We start from the raw sequence: 18,956 nt of genomic DNA, 5'->3' as shown, positions 1-18,956 counted from the left end.
GCAGCCTACTCGTATTTAGGTGCCCACATTTGAAAGTTTTGGCTTTAATCTCTCACAGGTTCAGTTTCCCTGTCTGTAAAATGGAGGCAATGATTCTCTGCCCCCTTTGCGAAGCACTAGGCGATCCAGGGAAAAGGAGGAGGGCACGTTGGGTCAGCAACCGAGGTACAGAATTTCCATGGCAATCGCAGAACAGGCCAGAGAGAGAGAGAGGGTGGGGGGGATTACCATGGGACTCTTAAAAATACAAGAAAAGGTTGGTCTCTTTGATGTTGTACTTGCAAATTGCTTGCCTAATCCTATTTATTTTATACATAAATAACTTCGCAGTGATAATAATGGGTAATTCCAATGAGTGCAAAGGCCAGGGCTCAGAAAAGAGCCACAAGAATGGAAAACCAGCCTCTCAGTGAAAGACTAAAGAAGCTCAGTCTGTTTAGTTTGTCCAAGAGAAGGTTGGTCACGGTCCATAAGTATCTACAGGAGGTGAAAATTTCTGATCATAGAGGGTTCTTTAATCTAGCAGACAAAGGAGAACAAGATGTAACGGATGGAAGCTGCAGCTCGATAAATTCAGACTAGAAAGAAGGGGCATGTTTTTAATGGAGAGGATCAGGAATCATTGGAACAACTTATCCAGGGACGTGGTGGATTCTCCGTCACTTGCTGTCAGTCAGGCAGGCCTGGGTGTCGTTCTGTAGCTCAGCGGAAAGTTCTGAGCGTGACGCACATGATGGGTGAAGTGGTCTGGCCTATGCTATGCAGGAGGTGAAACAAGATTATCGGCATGATTCATCCATTTAAGGCCGGGAGGGACCACTCACTAGCTGCCCCTTTGCTTTTTTTCAAGCAAAAAACATGGATCTCCCTCCTCCCCTATGTGCCAGCCCTGGAAAGACCAAAGAGAAGGGAGGGGGCTTCACTGTAGCCTACTGACCTCCCCCCCTCCCCCACAAGCAGTAATTCGGCCACTGCCTCGGGATTATTGACATCTCCCCTTTCTTTTGCAGGGTCATGGTTTTCTCCCCTCTTCTTTGTGGCAATCATCCTGGGCCTGCAGTGGCCCAGGGGGTCAGCAGCCTTCCCTGCCATGCCCCTCTCCAGTCTGTTTGCCAATGCCGTGCTGAGGGCCCAGCACCTCCACCTGCTGGCCGCCGACACCTACAAAGAGTTCGTGAGTATCACGGGGTCTTGCCACCGGACTCCCACCTTAGTTTGAAAATGGGAGACTCTTTCCCCACAAACCTCTGACAGGCCTAGAAACGCAGACACGCTCAGCGTGTGGAGCGCTGCACAATCCTCTTGTGGTCGCGGGGGAGGGATTCCTAACTCATTTATGTCCCAATCTCCATATTCCCATGCACGCCTCATGTCCCCCACATTTCCCAGCAACCGCCTTTAGTCTCCTTTCTGCACCCCAGTCTTCCCCCTCTTCCTCACATTCCCCTGCCCTTCCCCCCTCGTTCTCCGTCTTGCCCTCCACATTCCCTTGTCCCCTCATGGTGACTGGCATTACAGTTCAGTTTCCAAAGCCTACAGAGGCTCAACCACCTTTACAGAGGGAAACCTGGCTTCAATGCCCCTGGAAGCAATGGGAGATGACAGACATCTTTACGAGACTTGACTGCATCCAAGGAGTGGATAATTTACACATGGAGCTGGCAGATCTTGGGCTTTCCAAAATCGCCTGGTTTTCTGCTACCTTCATTTGCAGGGACTGTAAATACAAACAGGCAAAGTCTCCTGTTGGCGTGTCCTTCCGAGAAGCTAAACTGAATATTCCATGTGTTATTTCGTAGCACAGACCAAGTCAGAGGATGATCTTTAGCCTCAGTAATTAGTTGGCCAACATGCTGGCTCACCAATGAAATCGCATGCCATTTCCCACCGGCCAGCCCTTCCGTGTCTGCCACCTTTTGTTTCATCTTCCTACCTCATTAACAGCAACTCTTCAGTTCAGCTTGGGGACAAGGCACCCAGGCACTAAAAGCAGCAGTTCTCAGTGTGCTTGGGATGTTTTCGCAGGAACGGACCTATATTCCAGAGGAGCAGAGGCATTCCAACAAAATTTCCCAATCAGCATTCTGTTATTCGGAAACCATTCCTGCTCCCACGGGAAAAGATGATGCCCAGCAGAAATCAGTAAGTTCTCTCCACCTGGCAAATACATTCTGACAGCAGAGCAGCTTCGGAGCTGTATGAAAGGAGGGTTTCCATCAGGACAATTGAAGGTACTTTACATTGTCTGAGCTAGCTCCTTAGCGCCTGCACAGTAAAACTGCGGCTAAGCAGGGTTTGCTAAGCTACACAGGGCTGGGCCTGCACAGTACCTGAAGAGGAGACCTCTGAGGACCAAGTCCAGGCTACTACAGGAAGCAGTCAACGGTGCCTTCCATTGAAGGCAATACTAGATGAAGTGCCCAAGCATGGCGCTCGAGGGGGGTTGCTAACTTCCCAGTGGGAGATAAAAGCAAGAGGCACTTAAGCCACTTGTGCTCACTGAACATCCTGGGGCATTTTGCTGAGCAGTTGTTCCAGGTGTCCTGGCCAAAGTCTAGTTTGGGGAATTCCAACTGGCCTCCTTAAACTCCCTTTGTCGAAGCATCAGGATTCTTCACTTCCTGTCATGCACTGTAGCTCTTAGACAGATGCCACATTCCACCTCAGTTGGAGGGGAAGCAGTTCAGGCATGTGTAAGGTGTGTAAAATGCTCTCTGGGCCGAAAGGAGCTTTATAAATGTCCGATATTGCTCTCTGCATCACCCTTCTCGCCATGCGTGACCCTGAAGGGTACTGCACAGTGAGAGGAAAGGCTACATGTTCAGCTAGGGTAGAAACTAACAAATGACACCGCAGGAAGGCTGGGACGGTATATTGTCCACACAGCAGAGAATTTCTGGGGGACGTTCCCCAGACCACACCCTGGTCTCCTCTCAGTTTAAGCAAGTCAGTGCTCCAGAGTTCCTTTCCGCCACGTTGTTTCAGAGTGGAAAGTGCAGCCTGTTGCTTTTGAAGACACCTTTCCTGCAGAGCTGTGATCCCAATTCGTTTTCATTTCAGGACATGGAGCTGCTGCGGTTTTCACTGATTCTCATCCAGTCCTGGTTAAACCCGGTGCAGTTCCTAAGCAGGGTGTTTACCAACAGCCTTGTGTTTGGTACCTCGGACAGAGTCTACGAAAAACTGAGGGACTTAGAAGAAGGCATCCAGGCTCTGATGAGGGTAAGCGGCAGCATGAGACATGGCTACAGAATCATGTTGCTCTCACTCCTGCAGACAGACAGACAGAGCTTTCTTGGGAGCTGGCTCAAAACTGTGGGATGACTCCTCCGGGGACTAGGGGCCACCCCAAACCTCCCATCTCCCGCTCCAAATGCAAAGAGCATTTCTTTGACCTGCCTTCCCTAACATAAACACAGGGAAACAGCTGTGTGTGTATAGACTATACCGGGGGTGGCCAAACTTACTGACTTCTGACCCGCAAGACCCCCTTCCCTGCTGGGCAGAATTCTCTAGCTCCACCATCTTGCTGTAGGGCAGAAGCTCCGAGCTCCCCACCGTAGTCTGGTAGGCGGAGAATGGGAGGGGTCATGGAGGGCTCCACGAGCCGCACTTGAACTGTAAAAGAGCAGCTCATAAGCCACGGTTTGGCCACCCCGGGTCTATACAAATAAAAATAATCAAAACAAAATACTCCCCTGCACACACTTCTTCCCCTGGGGAGAGGATGAGAGAACAAACACATGACAGATGCTAGTCACATTGCTTACTGAAGCACTGGAAGGTGCTCAGATACGATGAGCACGGTACAGAATAGAATAGAATAAAATAGACTAGAATTCTTTCCAAGCCTATCATCAAAAAATGTCTGAACAGGATAGATCTGTCTTGTAACTGGCACTAGAAGAAAGCTTGCTAGATCCCCAGACAAAATACTTTGTCAGAGTTGATGTAAATACGCCCTATAACATTTCACAAAACCAAACAGAAGTCCAGAAAATTGTAAGCTGCAGTAAAACAAAAAAAGAAAAAGGCAGCAGAGTTACGTGTCCCCAGACAATCTAAACTCCACCCCACCCGTGGTAGGCACATAGTTTTTTCAGTGTTATGCTGACATTCCTACCTATGTATACCCGAAATTATCATTAGCAGGAACTTGCAGGAGGTGTAGATCTGCCCCTGCCTGTTTCTAACTTAATGACTTAACTCCATGATGGTTGCCATTTCCATGCTCAGCTGGCTGTGAGACGCACTGTTACAAGAAGAAAGCCTTTCTATACTACAATCAGCGGAGAACGCAGATTTCATACAATGGATTCAAATGTACAGTGGGGGGCCCGATTCTCCATGTCCTTACAACTGTGTTACACTCAGTAAACAAATGCTGTAAGGAAAGCAGGCTCCTGCCCTGAAATATTTTTAGTTACATCGCTGGGGGCTTGGGGTTTTACCGGGAGATGGATAATCTGTCCCACCCCTTCCCCGGAGAATCAATGTTTCTCAGCCCACCTGGTTCATAGCACTTCTACTCTGAAAACTGGATTTTTAAAAAGTGAAAGTGTTTATGGTCTCTCAGGGGTTCTGCGTTGAGGGTGCTCAGTTTATAAGTAAAACGTAGGGGGGTTTTCCTCACTGCCAGTACCACAAACTCAGCTGAGCTCTGAGGACCAGATCTGTAAAAATACTTAGGTGCCTAAAGATGCAGATAGCCACTGAGCAGCATTTTCAGAAGTGTCTTGGGAGTCCTATGGGAGTTAGGCACCTATGGGCCCATCTGCATCTTTAGGCAACTAAATATCTTGGAAGCCTGGCCCTGAGAGTCAAGCTGGGTTCTTTCCTTTTCACACATCAGCACAGAAATTAGGCACTCCAGGTAAACCCGTGCAACTCCACTGTTTTCAGACTCTGCTCTCAGTTACACCTGTGCTCAATTCCTGGGCAGGGTCAGGCTGAGAAGCCAGTCAAATAATCAGGTTTCCTCCATTTCAACTGGTGTTTACCTGGCCAAAAAAAGCTAAAAAGCTCCAGCTGGTGCACAAAGCTTTTCAGTCAGAAGCGGCTGGAGCCTGGTAACCTGATGAGCTTTGAGCTCCAGGTGCAGAACTCCTGAGCATCAGCTAAAGCTTTCTCTGCTGCGAGTGCAATGTGTTAAAGAGCAACGAGGATCATTTCACCAGCTTGCCAGCTCTGTCAGCAAGACCCATTGCCAGTCTCCATCCTGTTTCACGCATCCATCCCTTCACCACTGTCTCTTGTCTGGAGCCCTGTCCAGCTTTCTTCTTGCAGACTAATTGCTCTCCACTTTTGAAAATGTTTATGAAAAAATGTGCACATCTGGAACGTGAGCTCCGAACAGCAATGTGGTACCCACCTCCTTTCTGGCTGGATGGGAAGCCGTCTTCTGTTGGATCATGGGGGCACAGGCCAGAAAGGGGTGAGAGAACCACTGATTTTAAACATACGTGATTGTTGTTTACAAGAAGAAAACTGGAGGGGGATCTGGGGGAAGCAGCAGGTAAGGGCTCATCCCAAGGTCTACGGGAGTCCAGAAAAGGATCCTGTGCTCCTTTTGGTAAAATTCACATAGGCCTGCCCCCTACATCACCTGCTCCCCTCTGCCAGTCCGTTCCGCCCCACCTCGCCCCAGAGCCACCTGCTCCCTCTGCCCCTCCCAGCTGCCCGCCCTGCCTTTTTTCTGGGTAGCTGCTGAGTTCACCTATGAAAGGGGCTGTGCTGGGTTTGATAGGCCAGTGCTAACTCGCACAAGCACCCATGCAAGTGTGCTAAACCAGCTCCCCACCATCTGCCCGAATGCTGTCCTTTGGCTTTCCGTGTCTGTGAAAGCCCCTTCTTCGGGACTGCTCAGACTGGGAGGCCCTCAGCTATGCTGGCACCTTGGCATTTGTTTCCATGGTCCCAGGCCTTTGGGCTCTGCTGTGCCTGCCCCAGAGCTGCTCCCTCCTGTTTAAGATGCCATGTTCCCGCAGGAGCTGGAAGACGGCAGCCTCCGGGGCTTTCAAGTCCTCAGACCCACCTACGACAAATTTGACATCAACCTCCGGAACGAAGACGCCTTGTTAAAAAACTACGGCCTGCTGTCCTGCTTCAAGAAAGACCTGCACAAGGTGGAGACCTACCTGAAACTGATGAAATGCCGGCGCTTCGGGGAGAGCAACTGCACCATCTGACGGTGGCACCAGCCCTTCTGACGCCGTGCACAAACCCGTGGCGAGGTCAGCGTGCTCCTGCCTGTGTGACCCCCCCTTTGCTAAGAGCACCGCGGAGGCCGAGGAGCCCGTGCGTGAAGATACACACCCCTTTGTAACTGTGGGGTCTTTGAGGGGCTCCTTCCTCTTTGTAAAGAAAACCCTCTTTGCCTCCCGAGAATAAACGAGCTACGCGCCCCGCCTTTTGTGCCGCAGCGTCTCATTTCCCGGGTGCCCCTTGCTTCCGACGGCGTCAGGCCGGGAAGTCGGTGGAGGAAACGCAGCCGAGAGGAGGGCCGCGAGGAGCCCACTCCACCAGGCTGGTCCTCCCATCGCCAGCTGGCTCACGTTTCCCTCGGCTGGAGGGGCCTGGCGGCTCGGCCGTGCCGCAGCCATGGCCTGCGCGTGAGCAGGGCAGCCGGGCAGGGCAGAGGCCAGGGCAGGCAGGCGCTGCCCTCGGCTAGCCCAGGGCGCTGACGGAGGCGGCTCAGTGCCTGGCCTCGCACGGCGTTTGCCCCTAGGGCCCTGGTCACCCAGCCCCTGCCTCTTCGTGCCCCCAGCTCTGGCACGCGCCCGGCCTGCCAGGGGGCAAGGAGTGGGGACAGCGCCGGGGGTGGGGAGGCCAGGCCTGGGGGGCAGAGGGCAGGCAGGGCCTGGGGTCCAGGGGAGCAGCAGCCACCCACCCTGTGGGAAGGGGCTGACTGAATGGGGCGGGGCCAGGGGGAGGGGCGGGGCGGGGGGCAGAGGGAGCAGAAGCCGGGCTGGGGGCGGGGCCAGGCGGATCGGGGCGTGGCCAGGCAGAGCGGGAGCAGGGGCGGGGCTGGGGGCGGGGCCAGGCAGAGGGAGCAGAAGCCGGGCTGGGGGCGGGGCCAGGCGGATCGGGGGCGGGGCCTGGGTCTGGTGGCGGGCTGGGCTGGGCTGGGCTGCGCCCTCCCTCCCTGCCCGGCATGGCGCTGGCGGGCGGCCCCGAGGTGCTGGGCTTCCAGGTCCCCACGGAGCGCGGCACGGCCCTGCTGGTTTGGGGGCTGGAGGAGGAGGAGGAGGCGGAGGTGAGACCCGGCCCGGCCCGACCCCGCCCGTGGCGGGGGCTCGCTGTGCCCGGGGGACTCCGCTCACAGCCCCCCCACCCCGCCCTTCGGCAGCTGCAGAGCCGGGGGGGCTGCCCCTCCCCCTCCCCCTCTGGGGTCAGCCCCTGGCCCCCCACTTCCCAGCAGCTGTAGCGGGGGGGCCCTGCCGTCCCACTGGGGTCAGCCCGGCCAGGCGCTGCGGGTGGGCACTGCTCAGAGTTGCTGGTGCTAAGGGGGGGCTGGGGGTGAAATCTGCTGTTGAAGGGTTTGGGCCAGTCTCAGCGTGTCACCGCTGCCGGGTCCGCAGTGAAGACGCGGTGTCTGACCCGGGAACACGACGCGTCTGGCCAGGGAAATGGGCCTGGTCACAGACCGACACATGTTGCTACAGTCATCCTGGCTTGCTCCCAGCTGCAATGTGCAGAATCGAACCGAACCGAGTCCAGCGGTGGTGTTTTATATGGGCCGGGGTCACAAAGCTGAGAACAGCACCCAGCCGGCTCAGCTGGGAGGAAGAGGTTCAGCAGAAACATGTGCATGACAATTGGTCATTGAATGGTTTGAGAACGCTTTCCTAGATGCCCAAAAACTCATAATCTAGGACGTGACTGATTTACAAAATTACAACCTGCTTTGGAGAGGAAATATAGGCCGCTATAAAACATATATAACAAGTGGAAGCAAGGGGACCTTTTTCGTAATGAAAATGAATCGGAAGGTAGGAGTTGTAAAAATTGGTAGGGCAGGAAAATGGACATAAAGAGAAAGCTACAGCCAGCAGAGTTCAGGACTATAAGGAGGAGTTCTTTAAGAATATTAGCAACAAAAAGAATCTTAACAACAGTGTTGGGCCATCTCTAGATGGCTGTGGTAGAATTGTCAATAATAATGCAGAAAAGGCAGAAGTATTAGATAAATGTTTCTGTTCTGTGTTTAGAGGAAAAACAGATGATGGAGAAGATAACTCTTTCTATTCTATTGGTATCTCAGGAGGATGTTAAATAGCAGCTACTCAATGTAGACATTTTTAAATAAGTATGTCCAGATAACTTATATCCAAGAGTTTTTTGTTTCGGTTTAAAACTGGCTGAGAATTTGATGGATGATTAATGTTGATTTTTCAGTAGTCTTGGGACCCTGGGAAAGTTCCAGAAGAAAGGTAATGTTGTCCCAAGATTTGTAAAGGTTAACTGGGATGACCTGAATAATTATAGGCTTGTCAGTCTGAAACTGATCCTGAGCAAAATAATGGAGAGGCTGACATGGGACTTGATTAATGAAGAATTAAAGGAGGGTGATAGCATTAATGCCAATCAATTTGGGTTTATGGATAATTGATACTGTCAAACTAACTTGATATCTCTCTTTTTTAAAATGAGATTACAAGTTTGTTTGAAGGTGTTTAACTTGGAGGTGTAGTGCATTTTGATTAAAAAAAAACAACAACCTAAAATGATATCAAATTAACATAGCACACTTTAAATGGATTAAAAACTGACTAACTGATAAGTCTCAATGTAATTATAAATAGGGAATCCTCACTGATCAGGTATGTTTCTAATGGGACCCCGCAGGGAATGGTTCTTGGCCCTTAGCTATTTAACATTATCATCAATCACCTGGAAGAAACAACATCAATCACTGATAAAAGGTTGCAGAGGACACACAAATTGGGGGAGAGGTAAGTAATGACAAGAACAGGTTACTGATCAGGTTAATCTAGGCACAAGCTGGCAATATGTATTTTAATATGGCTAAATGTAAACGTATATCTCTAGGAACAAAGAATGTAGACCATACTTACAGGATGGGGGACTCTGTCCTGGGAAACCGTGATACAGATTTGGTGGATAATCAACTGATCATAACCTTCCAGTGTGATGCTGTGGCTAAAAAAGCTACCATGATCCTGGGATGCATAAATAGGGGAATGGCAAGTCGAAGTAGAGAGGTTATTTCACCTCTGTGTTGGGCACTGGTGTGACCACTGTGGGAATACTGTGTCCAGGTCCATCACTGGAGGAATACTGCGCCCACAATTCAAGAAGGATGTTGATAAATTGCAGACGTTTCAGAGAAGAACCACAAGAGTGGCTAAAGGATTAGAAAACCTGCCTTACAGTGGTAGACTCAGAGTTCAATCTATTTAGCTTGACAAAAAGAAAACCAAGGGGTGACCTAATCACAATCTATAAGTACCTCTATGGGGAACAAATATTTGATAATGGACTCTTCAATCTAGCAGAGAAAAGTATAACACAATCCAACGGCGGGAACTAGACACATTCACACTGGAAATAAGATGCAAATTTTTAACCATGTGGGTAATTAACCATTTAACCATGAGAGTAATTAAGCATTAGAACAATTTACTGAGAGTCGTGGTGGATTCTTTATCATCGGCAATTTTAAAATCAAGACTGGCTGTTTTTTTAAAAGATCTGCTCTAGGAATTATTTTTGGGGTAGTTCAGGGCCTATGCTATGCAGCAGGGCAGACTAGATGATCACAGTGCTCCCTTCTGGCCTTGGAATCTGTCTCTCTGAATCTAAATATTAAGGACTAGTGTGAGGTCTCCTTGGGGGGCAGATTATCCCACATCTGCCCACTGTGAAGTTTCTTGCATCTTCCTCTGAAGCACCTGGTGCTGGCCACTGTTGGAGACAGGACACTGCATTAGATGGATGTCAAGTCTGATCCAGCCTGGCCACTCCTATAATGCTGTGTAAAGATTCGGAGACAGAATCTGCCCAAAGCGAACACTCCAGTTATCTTTCACTCATGTTAATAGGGAGAAACTGATAGTAGGAAAAATACTCCCTATTTATCTAGATCAGTGATACGCAGACTGAGTCGCACGTGGTTCTTTGTTGTGTCTTTGCAGCACATGATATTAAAACATTGTGTGATTTAATTATTAACCAATCAGCATGCTTTTACTATGTTGTTAACCAATTGATAAAATAATAATACTTGGTCAGTCATTTTGCTGTGAGAATAATATATTTATATAATATATAAACTAAATATTCCCTGTGTCACACGGTTTAAATATGACCGTATAGTACTACAGTAAATGAAAGCATGAATTCACACGAACTTGGCTCTTTTGGGTAATGTTGATCACTAATTTGGCTCCTGAAGCACCGAGGTCTGAGTGTCCGTGATCTAGGTAATCACCGCTTGTGTGGAGTCCCTGTTCACAGAACCTCATGGCTGCTATCTCGTTAGCACTGATTGTCTTTATTTTTCTCTCCTTTCTTCAGCATTCTGTGTTTTCAGCATTTTCTGAATTTGGGCTGCTGTATTCAGTCCGAGTTCACAGAAATGCTGCCGTCGCAGGACCTGGGTATTATGCGCTGGTCAAGTTCTATTCAGCTAGAGACGCCGGCAGAGCCCAACGCGCGTGCGACAGGCAAAGATTATTTCAGAAATCTCCCTTAAAGGTAAGTGAATTAGAACAAAGTGTAACTTCCAGTTATTGGCTGAGAGGTGTATAGGAACACGATGGTATCCACAGGGTTGCCAACCCTCCAGGAATGAAAGATTAATTAAAGATTGTCATGTGATGAAACCTCCAGGAAGACGTCCCTAGGTATCCCTGGAAATAGTTCTGAGCCCTCTAGGGGTGCTCCTGGTGTTCAGTGGTTTAGAAACCCCGCCGAGCTGTAGTGTGTATGTGTAACTAGGCGTCGCATGTTGTGCATAGTTAGTAGACATGGTTATTTGGCCCCCTGGTCTGGCCGTGAGGTTCCTTCATATTACGTTTGCTGTTTAAACAGCAAACCACCCAACAGCCACTTACTCCAATTCCAAATGAAGACCACTTCACGTGGTTGGTACAGTCTGTGTCTGGAAGAACGGGAAAGGGGACAAAGGCTAGGCCCTGAGATGTCTGCCTCAGGGCCCAGGCTGGGGCTGGCATAGGGATACAGAAGTGGCTGTGGTATCTTGTCCATTTGAGGGTGGGGCTCACAGTCCTTGATGGCATATTGCAGTTCTTGCTGGGCCACACACAGGTACATCCGTAAAGCACTCCCTTTATTTCTGTCGGGGCGTCTGTTACAATACCGTCGTTACCTCTCTCCCCTGCCCCCGCTGCTTCCTTGGGGTGGGGCACCATGTCTCGTAGCCCTGGATAGCCAGGCAGCATTTGCCAGTGCTCAGACGTGCTATGGCCTGTGATGAGGACAGGCAGTGGGGTACCAACACCCTGCTGCTCCCAGAGCTACCCACATTGTTTCTTCAGTGGGACCCTGGAGCACTAGGCACCTGGTCGTATGGAACAGGACGAGCAGTTCGACTGCATGCTTACAGCTCCCTGCCTGCGGAGTCAGACTCACCTCATCAATTTAGGGCTTTTCTCCTCCGGGCAGGTTTGCGTTTGCACCAGACGGAAGGTCCTTCAGCAGCAAGTCCTTGCTCTGAGGAGTTACAAGTGCAAGGAATTAGCCAATTACTACCTTGGCTTTAATGGCTGGTCGAACCGGATCATTACGGTAAGAAGCCCCTCTTGTATTCTTTTCTTTTCCTTCCATCACTCTCTTCCCGGCCCTTATTCTTGATCTGGGGAGCCACTGGAGAGATTCGAAATGGGGCAGTGACTTGGTCTGATTGGCAGGCAGTGATGATAGCCAAAGCGGCTGCATTTTGGACAAAAGGTCAGACAATTGCCTGGGTATTGGGAAAACCAGCAGGAGGGAGGTTGCTGTAGTGAAGGCAGGAAGTAATGAGCATAGGCTGAGCTTCTAGCTCCAGGGACAGAAATGGAGGCATCAGACTGCAGACTGTGGTGAAGAGAGACGAGCCAAGATTTGGCGACTGCCTGCGTGTGACACGAGTGGTCAAAGACAACTCGGAGATTGCAAGCCTGAGTGGCAGAGAGGGCGCTGGCTTCTGGAGCTTCTTGAAATAATATGCTTGGCCCACAGGGCAGAAAATTTGGACACCGCTGCTCTGACTTCCCTACAAGTTATTGGGCTCAGTGTTAACATCACAGCAGTCCCTTCTGGCCATCAAAATCTGTGAATCTATTTTTCCTGCCATCCCTGCCCTCATCAGGTCTCACCTAACAGATATCATCTCTTATGCAGATAAAACTAGCTCCCTGGACAGACCCATGGCATGTCTCTGGCTCCCCTCTCTGACTGCTCTCACCAGCTCTTCACTGAGCCGTACTGTCCCTTGGGCAATAAAACATGGGTTTTAGCCCCACTTCCCCTGGAAACCACTCTTGAGCCCCACGACAGCTCCTTTCCACATACCTGATGTATCTTTTCTCAGCCACAAAGGTTGCTGTTGCTGATCTCCTAGGCAGAGCTGACGCTGAGGCGTTTCTAAGTAGTGATAAAGGCACAGCAAAAGTTGCATCAAAATCCTTCTGTGATGGTTTGAAAATCCAAATCCCAACAGCTGCAGAACATTTCCGGGTTCGACATGGAGAATGGGGAGCAGGGAGAGCTGCCACAGAGGCAGTGCCTGAAATACCTGTGCGTTGTAGAAGTAACGCTGCCCAATCCTGGGATCTGCACCAGAGGACTTGGTGTTGCTGAGGCACATGTAGAAAATGGCCGAGGTAGGTGTCCAATGCAATTGAATCATTCCGTGTGCGGTCGTTAGTGCTGATTGCTCCCACCGGGCTAGGCTTTCAAAGGCAGTAGAATATTGCACTGCTATTGGACTTCTTGATTAAATCAAGAACCTGCTGGGCCTGTGTGCTACCACCTTGTTCAGCTAGGTATTCATAACAAAGTTACAGGACCACCATTATTCTCTCCCTTCCTCTCTGTTTTGTATCCCTATCTCTCTCACCTCCATTCTCATCTTTCTTTAGTGTTAATTCACGCTCCATCACAGTCACTTTTCTCAGATGCTTCAGGTGAAATGGGTTTGTGATACTAATCCATGTACTTCGTGGACAGGATGGCTGCAACACACACACTAACTGGCAGTGGGGCTCTGCGTTGTCAGGTTGACTGGTCTGGGCATTCAATGTAAACACTTTGGGAAAGAATCATTTCTCGCTATATGTTTGTACAGCACCTAGCACCATGGGGCCCTGGTCAGGATTGAGGTCTCATGTTACTACCATGTTATAAATGATTTTAAAAGTGCTACAGTAAACAATCTTTGTACCAGAGTGATGAGAGTTACTGGGTAAGTGTTTGCTTATCAGAAGGGAGTTAACTGTGCAATGTACTGTATGACCATCATGTTTTCATCTTGCTGTTGAGTTTAGATCCTCTTGAGCTTGTCACAAAAACAAGAAATGTTCAGAAACTTGCAGTTGAGAAAGCTCTGTCAGGTGCATTTCAGAAGATACTTCTCATCGTTTTAGGTAAGGCACGTTTATACATTGATTATAAATATCTGGGGGGTTTGTCTGAGAGCAGTTGTGTTGTAGCTTTCACGACAGTGGATGTGAACTGTTATAGATATATTTTCTCAAAAACGTTGCTCAAGGTTGAAAGCTTCCTTGTTTGGTCTCAGCTCAAAGTTAAATTTGTGTGTGTGCTGAGTTTGCATCAAATAATTCAGCCCTTTGAGTCAGCTGAGTGGAAGGAAAATATTCTTGGCCTATTGTAAAGGAAAACTTTGATATTTTTGGTATGTAAATAACTGAAACAACCAAATGTCTAAAAACATAGAAACTTTCAAATGCAAACCTTGCATTAATACAATGTTACGGTTGTAAATTTGAAAACACATCCAAGATTTGAAGACGTTAAGGCTCCAATAGCAACATTAACTCAGCCACATTGATACACATTTTTTGATCACTGACTCACCTGTGGCTGTCTCTGCTCTGTAGTGTGGTGCATTGCACATTTTGTAACTGTTTTGTCCAGTGTTGTGCCTGTTACCTGAGGCTCTCTGCTCCTCAGCTTTAGAGTTGTACTTACAGAACCTGGCTCCTCCCCTGCGTAGGAATTGCTGACACATTCCCTCCATGTATTTTATCTTCTCTAGCTATTGTACTTATGTGGCCACCATCATCATAGTATCTGAGTCTACACTTGGAGCTAGGGCTGTGATTCCCAGCTCCAGTAAACCTGTGCTAGCTCTCAAGAAGTATAAACAGCAATGTAGCCATGGCAGCGCAGCCTGGGTTAGCCGTGTTAATACAGAACCCATCCGTTGCAGGTGGATTTGTGCTGCTGCTGCATCACCATGGCTCCGCGAGCCAGGAATCACACCCCTCGCTCACAGTGTGGGTGTAAAATTTTCAGACTGGCTTGGGCTGCTAAGTCGTGTGGACACTCTTTTAAAATTTTCCTCTAAGCGCCTTGCCCAAGGTTGCAGGAACTTTGTGGCAGAGCAGGGAATCCAACCCAGGTCTCCTGAGTCCCAGGCTCCCTTGCCCTGGGCCATTCTTAAAATAACAACCACAAATAACTGCACTGGCTACAGGGAACCCACTCCTATGCAGAAAGCCTTTCATGATCTGGTACCCAACGATTCTCCTGCCAAGGCAGCTGACAGCACAGAGGTTGCCTGTGCTCTTCTCCTTCCCCAGGTTTGTAAATAGGGCCAGGGCAGGGCCCTCTCTGCGTTGGGTTCTCCTCTGCAGACATTCCTGAGGAGATCAGTCCTTTTGTCCATGAGCGTTTAACTTATTCCCCATTACTATCCTCTGCACAAGTTGCATGGAGAGGAAGAGGGTTTGTGGAAAGGCATTTGGACCTGACTTTTGATTAACTCTTGAATTGTACGCACTCCCACAATCTGAATGTGAGTGTCTCCTCGGTGGTGGTGATCAGTCAATACTTTGTTTAAATGAACAACTCTGAAACTTGCATCAAACTTCGATTTTTTTGCATTTAAGAAACACGGCTGGTTTTCAGTCTGAATGATTTTAATGGAGCAGATTTGATGTTTAATGTTTTTCAGGAGTTTGAGGAATATGCAGCAATCTTTCCAACAAACACCGATTCCCACTTTCAGGCCCTGATGAAGCAAAGCACTCAAATACGGGCTTAAGTTCCATTAAATCAATGGGATTTAAATATGTGCCTAAGTGCTGTGCTGAATCAGGGCCTAAATTCCCACCACTGACTTGGACTTAAATGTCCCTTAGGCTACATCTACACTATGGAATCTGTGCTGGCATAGCCCCTAGTGTAGATGCAGTGTATGCCAACAGATGGAGTTCTGCTGCCACGGTGACACCACTTCCCCGCACAATGTTAGCTAAGCTGACAGCAGCACTCTTCTGTTGGCAGAACTGCATCCACACTGAGGGTTTTGTTATGGTTGCCTTTGCTCTCCACAGATTCTGGTTCCTCTGCTTTTCCAGTCTCCCTTCTACCTAGCAAGTGCCTTTTTGTTTTTCTGCCTTATCTGGAAAGCGGATGCTCTATGCCAGAGGAAGGCATTAGAGGCACAGAGTGTACAAAGTAATTTCACAGCCTGCTATTGTCAGACTAGGTTGTGCACAGTGTTAAATGCCGCCCTTCTCCTCACTCCCACCCCCTTGAGTAGCTTCATAAATCACTAGTTTCTCGTCTTAGCGGGTGCTCTCGGATTTCCCATATCTTCAGGAAGTCTAATCCCTTAAAACCTAATCCTGCTCCCATTGAAGTCCGTTTCCATTGACATTAATGGAAGCAAGATTGGGTCCTTAATCCTCATCCCCTGTGTGAACGCACAGACTCCTCTTAAGCTGCATGTGACGTGGCAGCTACTACCTGTTACTGACCTCATGGTGGTCAGTTTTATCTTACACAGAAAAGGCATTTGCATGCCTTAAAAGAACAAACAAGCTATAACCCCCACACCTGCCCGCTGCCAACGATGGGGAGATCAAATTAGTACCTACTCCATCTCTGAACTTTCTAAATGGCCTGTCCCCGTGGGATTGATGCTCCTTGCTCTCCTGGCAGTTATAAAGCAGAATAACAAAGCTCAGTCCAATCTGGAGAGAAAATAGAATTATTCTGTGGTCATTAAATAGTGTGTTCAGAAAACACCTCCCTAGTTCTTATGTTGCATGCTTGTTTCAGAGAATGGTAAGGTGGCAGTGGAGTACAACTCTGCCCAAGAAGAACCCATTGACTCCTTAACAGACGAGGAACTGAGGGGACTCCTACAGGTAAGGAGAGACTGTTTTGTCATACGTTATAAAAGGACAGTGCATCTAGTAGATCCTATAGATGCATTTCTTCTTACCACATCCTACAGTGTGGTTGCAGTCATAAAATCCTGGAATTAGTCAGTGAACTGAGATTTTAAAACTTCCTTATTTTCGTGATATCTTTATGCAAAATGATGTATTTTTAAATAGCATAGGAACGACTAGGGAGGTAGAGTGGAAACCATATTCTCAGTCACATTGCAACGGCCCCCAGGAGGAGAACTCATGACAAAACCCAGGCCCACGCTTTCTGTAGCATTGTGTGGGAGCGACAGTCTAGTTAAGGTCAAAAAGGCACTTTACTTCCAAATGAATCTTTAGAGTGGTTTTAAAATAAAGAACTTGCCTTTGGGTTTATTTTATCTACATGCTCCAAAGCTGCCAGTGAAGAATTACAAAGGGATCTCAGTAAACTGGGTGAATGGGTGACAACATGGCAGATGAAAATGATTGTTAAGTGTAAACTAATGCACACTGGAAAAAATAATCCGAGCTATGCATACAAAATGATGGGGTCTAAATTAGCTCAAGAAAGATCTTGGAATCACCGTGGATAGTTCTCTGAAATATCCACTCACTGTGCAGCAGCAGTCAAATAGCTAACAATTTTCAGAACAATTAAGAAAGGGATAGATATTTTCTATTATCATCATGCCACTATATAAATCCATGGTATGCCCTCACCTTGACTATTGTATGCAGTTCTGGTCACCACATCTCAAAAAAGATATACTAGAATTGGGAAAAGGGCTACAAAAATGATATGGAGTATGGAACAGCTTCCATACTGGGAGAGATTCATTGTGAGTTATATTAGCATAAAAAGGAGTTTTTTTCCATGTAAAAAAAAATCATAATTCTTATGTTTCTAGACTTAAAAACAGCTGAACTTTTAAATTCAGCCCTGTGCACCCTTGTAGGCTTGAACAAGGGATAGTCACGTTGCTTAGTCTGAAAGCAGTGTGACTTACCGGGGATGTTCAGTACAAAATGTTTCTCCTCTATAGGCATGCATCAGTGAGACCTGTTGAAACACATTCATCCCGCAGACACCCAGCAGTTCATGTGGAGGAAGTGTCTCAATGAACCTCCTGATGCATTAGTCTTCTTAAGGTGCACGTAGGCAGAGCAGTGTTTTCATAATGACAACATTTAAATAGGGTTTGTTTTAGTTCTGTATCAAATATATTTACAATGCAAAGTGCTGTGGAATTGTCTTAGGGTTTTTTTTTTCTTTTTATTAAAGAAGGATATGGATCTCCTGCTGTTTTATTCTCCATCTAAATTTTCCTTTCCATTGCACCTTCCAGAGGAGAAATTGATTTACTCACAATCAATGGGGAAGTCTGTGGTAAAGCTAAGAACAAAACCGCAGTCTGACTCTGGCCTGTGCTTTAAACAAAAAATTGTCTTCCCCCTCTAAAAATCTTCCTCTCTTAGTGGTGTGTGGGATTTGAGCTAATTGCTCTCACTCTCAACACATAAACCATTAAGACCAGTGTGCTAGCTAATAATGATCAATTTGAAAGGGGCAACTTGTTGTTTTTGTTTCATTGGCTTGTGCTGGTCAGTCACAGAAATGAGCAGAGATGCTGGCAACCCAGAGTGGGAGAGTTGTTAACAGGTTCCCCACCCAATGTTCTTGCACTGACACGATTCCAGGCAGGGCAGTTTTTTCCTGAAACGTGATTAAAATATACTGCTTCGTTCTGCATTTCCAGGAGATGGCAAAGAAGGTTAAAATACGGTGCTGGGTAGCAAATATACTTCTAATTTCTCTTTCCAGGTCAATGACTTGTCCTTGGAGCAGCTGAACCGTGATGGGGAAGAGGAATTCCTGTCTGATATCAGTTTTGATGAAGAGCACCTGCTGGAGGGGTGTGCCTAATTAGTGTGCTTCTCTTTAGGAGTGTTCTTGGAGTTCTACAGTATTTCAAATGGTTGCTCAGGAGTGAAAGCATAAGGCTGTGAAATTGCACGTGCTAAATGTTTCCAATGCTTTATTTTTTTCTGACTACATAGTGATGGAAATAAATGGTTAATAAATCTGTTACTAAAATAAAGACAGACAAACGTATCTAGGGATCCCCTGTTCATCTCTTCCTTCATGGGCCATGAGAACAACAGGATGGCCTGCGTTGTACCCATCGTGGTCATAACACTTGCAGCTCTGCATTAAAATAGATTATAATCAATTATCATGCTGCAAGGTTTCAGCAGGTAACCTGCAGGTGTCAGGAAGGAATTTTTTCCTCCAGTGCACAACTGGCCAGGTGTAATCTCTGAGAGAGCAGCAAAGGGTGGATGCTCTGCCACAGGAAACCTTAAGTAGCTACAGAATTTACACACACACACACCTATGTGCACACCTGAGATTTAGAGATATTTTTCATATGTAATCTACCAAACTAGGCACTTGCGAGATAAAAGCTATTTCCCTGTGGTCCCTTTCCTTCTTCCAATTAACTTGCCATACAGTCAAACAAAGGCCGTTTTTCATTTAGAAAGTGCAAGTTTTGCACGTAAGTGATATTAAACTGCAGCATGAGG

At 47.8% G+C, this 18,956-nt stretch overlaps 2 protein-coding genes across 2 annotated transcripts; both read left to right on the top strand.

The window, feature by feature from the left end:
- Positions 1–1,090: 1,090 nt before the first annotated feature.
- GH1 (growth hormone 1) lies at positions 1,091–6,897 on the top strand. The gene is made up of 4 exons (XM_067556290.1): positions 1,091–1,174; positions 2,026–2,142; positions 3,061–3,222; positions 5,988–6,897. The coding sequence occupies exons 1-4, from the start codon at positions 1,091–1,093 to the stop codon at positions 6,186–6,188; spliced, it is 564 nt and encodes a 187-aa protein (XP_067412391.1). The 3' UTR covers positions 6,189–6,897.
- Positions 6,898–7,132: 235 nt separating this feature from the next.
- RDM1 (RAD52 motif containing 1) lies at positions 7,133–18,483 on the top strand. The gene is made up of 7 exons (XM_067556289.1): positions 7,133–7,255; positions 10,540–10,719; positions 11,650–11,772; positions 12,686–12,848; positions 13,512–13,610; positions 16,276–16,364; positions 18,193–18,483. The coding sequence occupies exons 1-7, from the start codon at positions 7,154–7,156 to the stop codon at positions 18,292–18,294; spliced, it is 858 nt and encodes a 285-aa protein (XP_067412390.1). The 5' UTR covers positions 7,133–7,153; the 3' UTR covers positions 18,295–18,483.
- Positions 18,484–18,956: the final 473 nt, after the last annotated feature.

Source organism: Emydura macquarii, unplaced genomic scaffold, assembly GCF_026122565.2.
Source record: "Emydura macquarii macquarii isolate MOO-44397 ecotype Brisbane River unplaced genomic scaffold, CSIRO-AGI_Emac_v2 contig_1692, whole genome shotgun sequence".
Taxonomy (NCBI): Eukaryota; Metazoa; Chordata; order Testudines; family Chelidae; genus Emydura; species Emydura macquarii.
Note: the sequence above shows the minus strand (reverse complement) of the source record. Positions and strands in the feature narration are given on the sequence as shown.

What these genes read in the sequence shown, in the direction of transcription:
- GH1 (XM_067556290.1), top strand. Translation starts at nt 1,091, where the DNA reads ATGCCCCTCTCCAGTCTGTTTGCCAATGCCGTGCTGAGGGCCCAGCAC. An exon ending in CCGACACCTACAAAGAGTTC is followed by an intron (nt 1,175 to 2,025) that starts GTGAGTATCACG and finishes ATGTTTTCGCAG; the next exon opens with GAACGGACCTATATTCCAGA. An exon ending in ATGATGCCCAGCAGAAATCA is followed by an intron (nt 2,143 to 3,060) that starts GTAAGTTCTCTC and finishes TTTTCATTTCAG; the next exon opens with GACATGGAGCTGCTGCGGTT.
- RDM1 (XM_067556289.1), top strand. Translation starts at nt 7,154, where the DNA reads ATGGCGCTGGCGGGCGGCCCCGAGGTGCTGGGCTTCCAGGTCCCCACG. An exon ending in GGTCGAACCGGATCATTACG is followed by an intron (nt 11,773 to 12,685) that starts GTAAGAAGCCCC and finishes AAATCCCAACAG; the next exon opens with CTGCAGAACATTTCCGGGTT. An exon ending in GATACTTCTCATCGTTTTAG is followed by an intron (nt 13,611 to 16,275) that starts GTAAGGCACGTT and finishes TGCTTGTTTCAG; the next exon opens with AGAATGGTAAGGTGGCAGTG.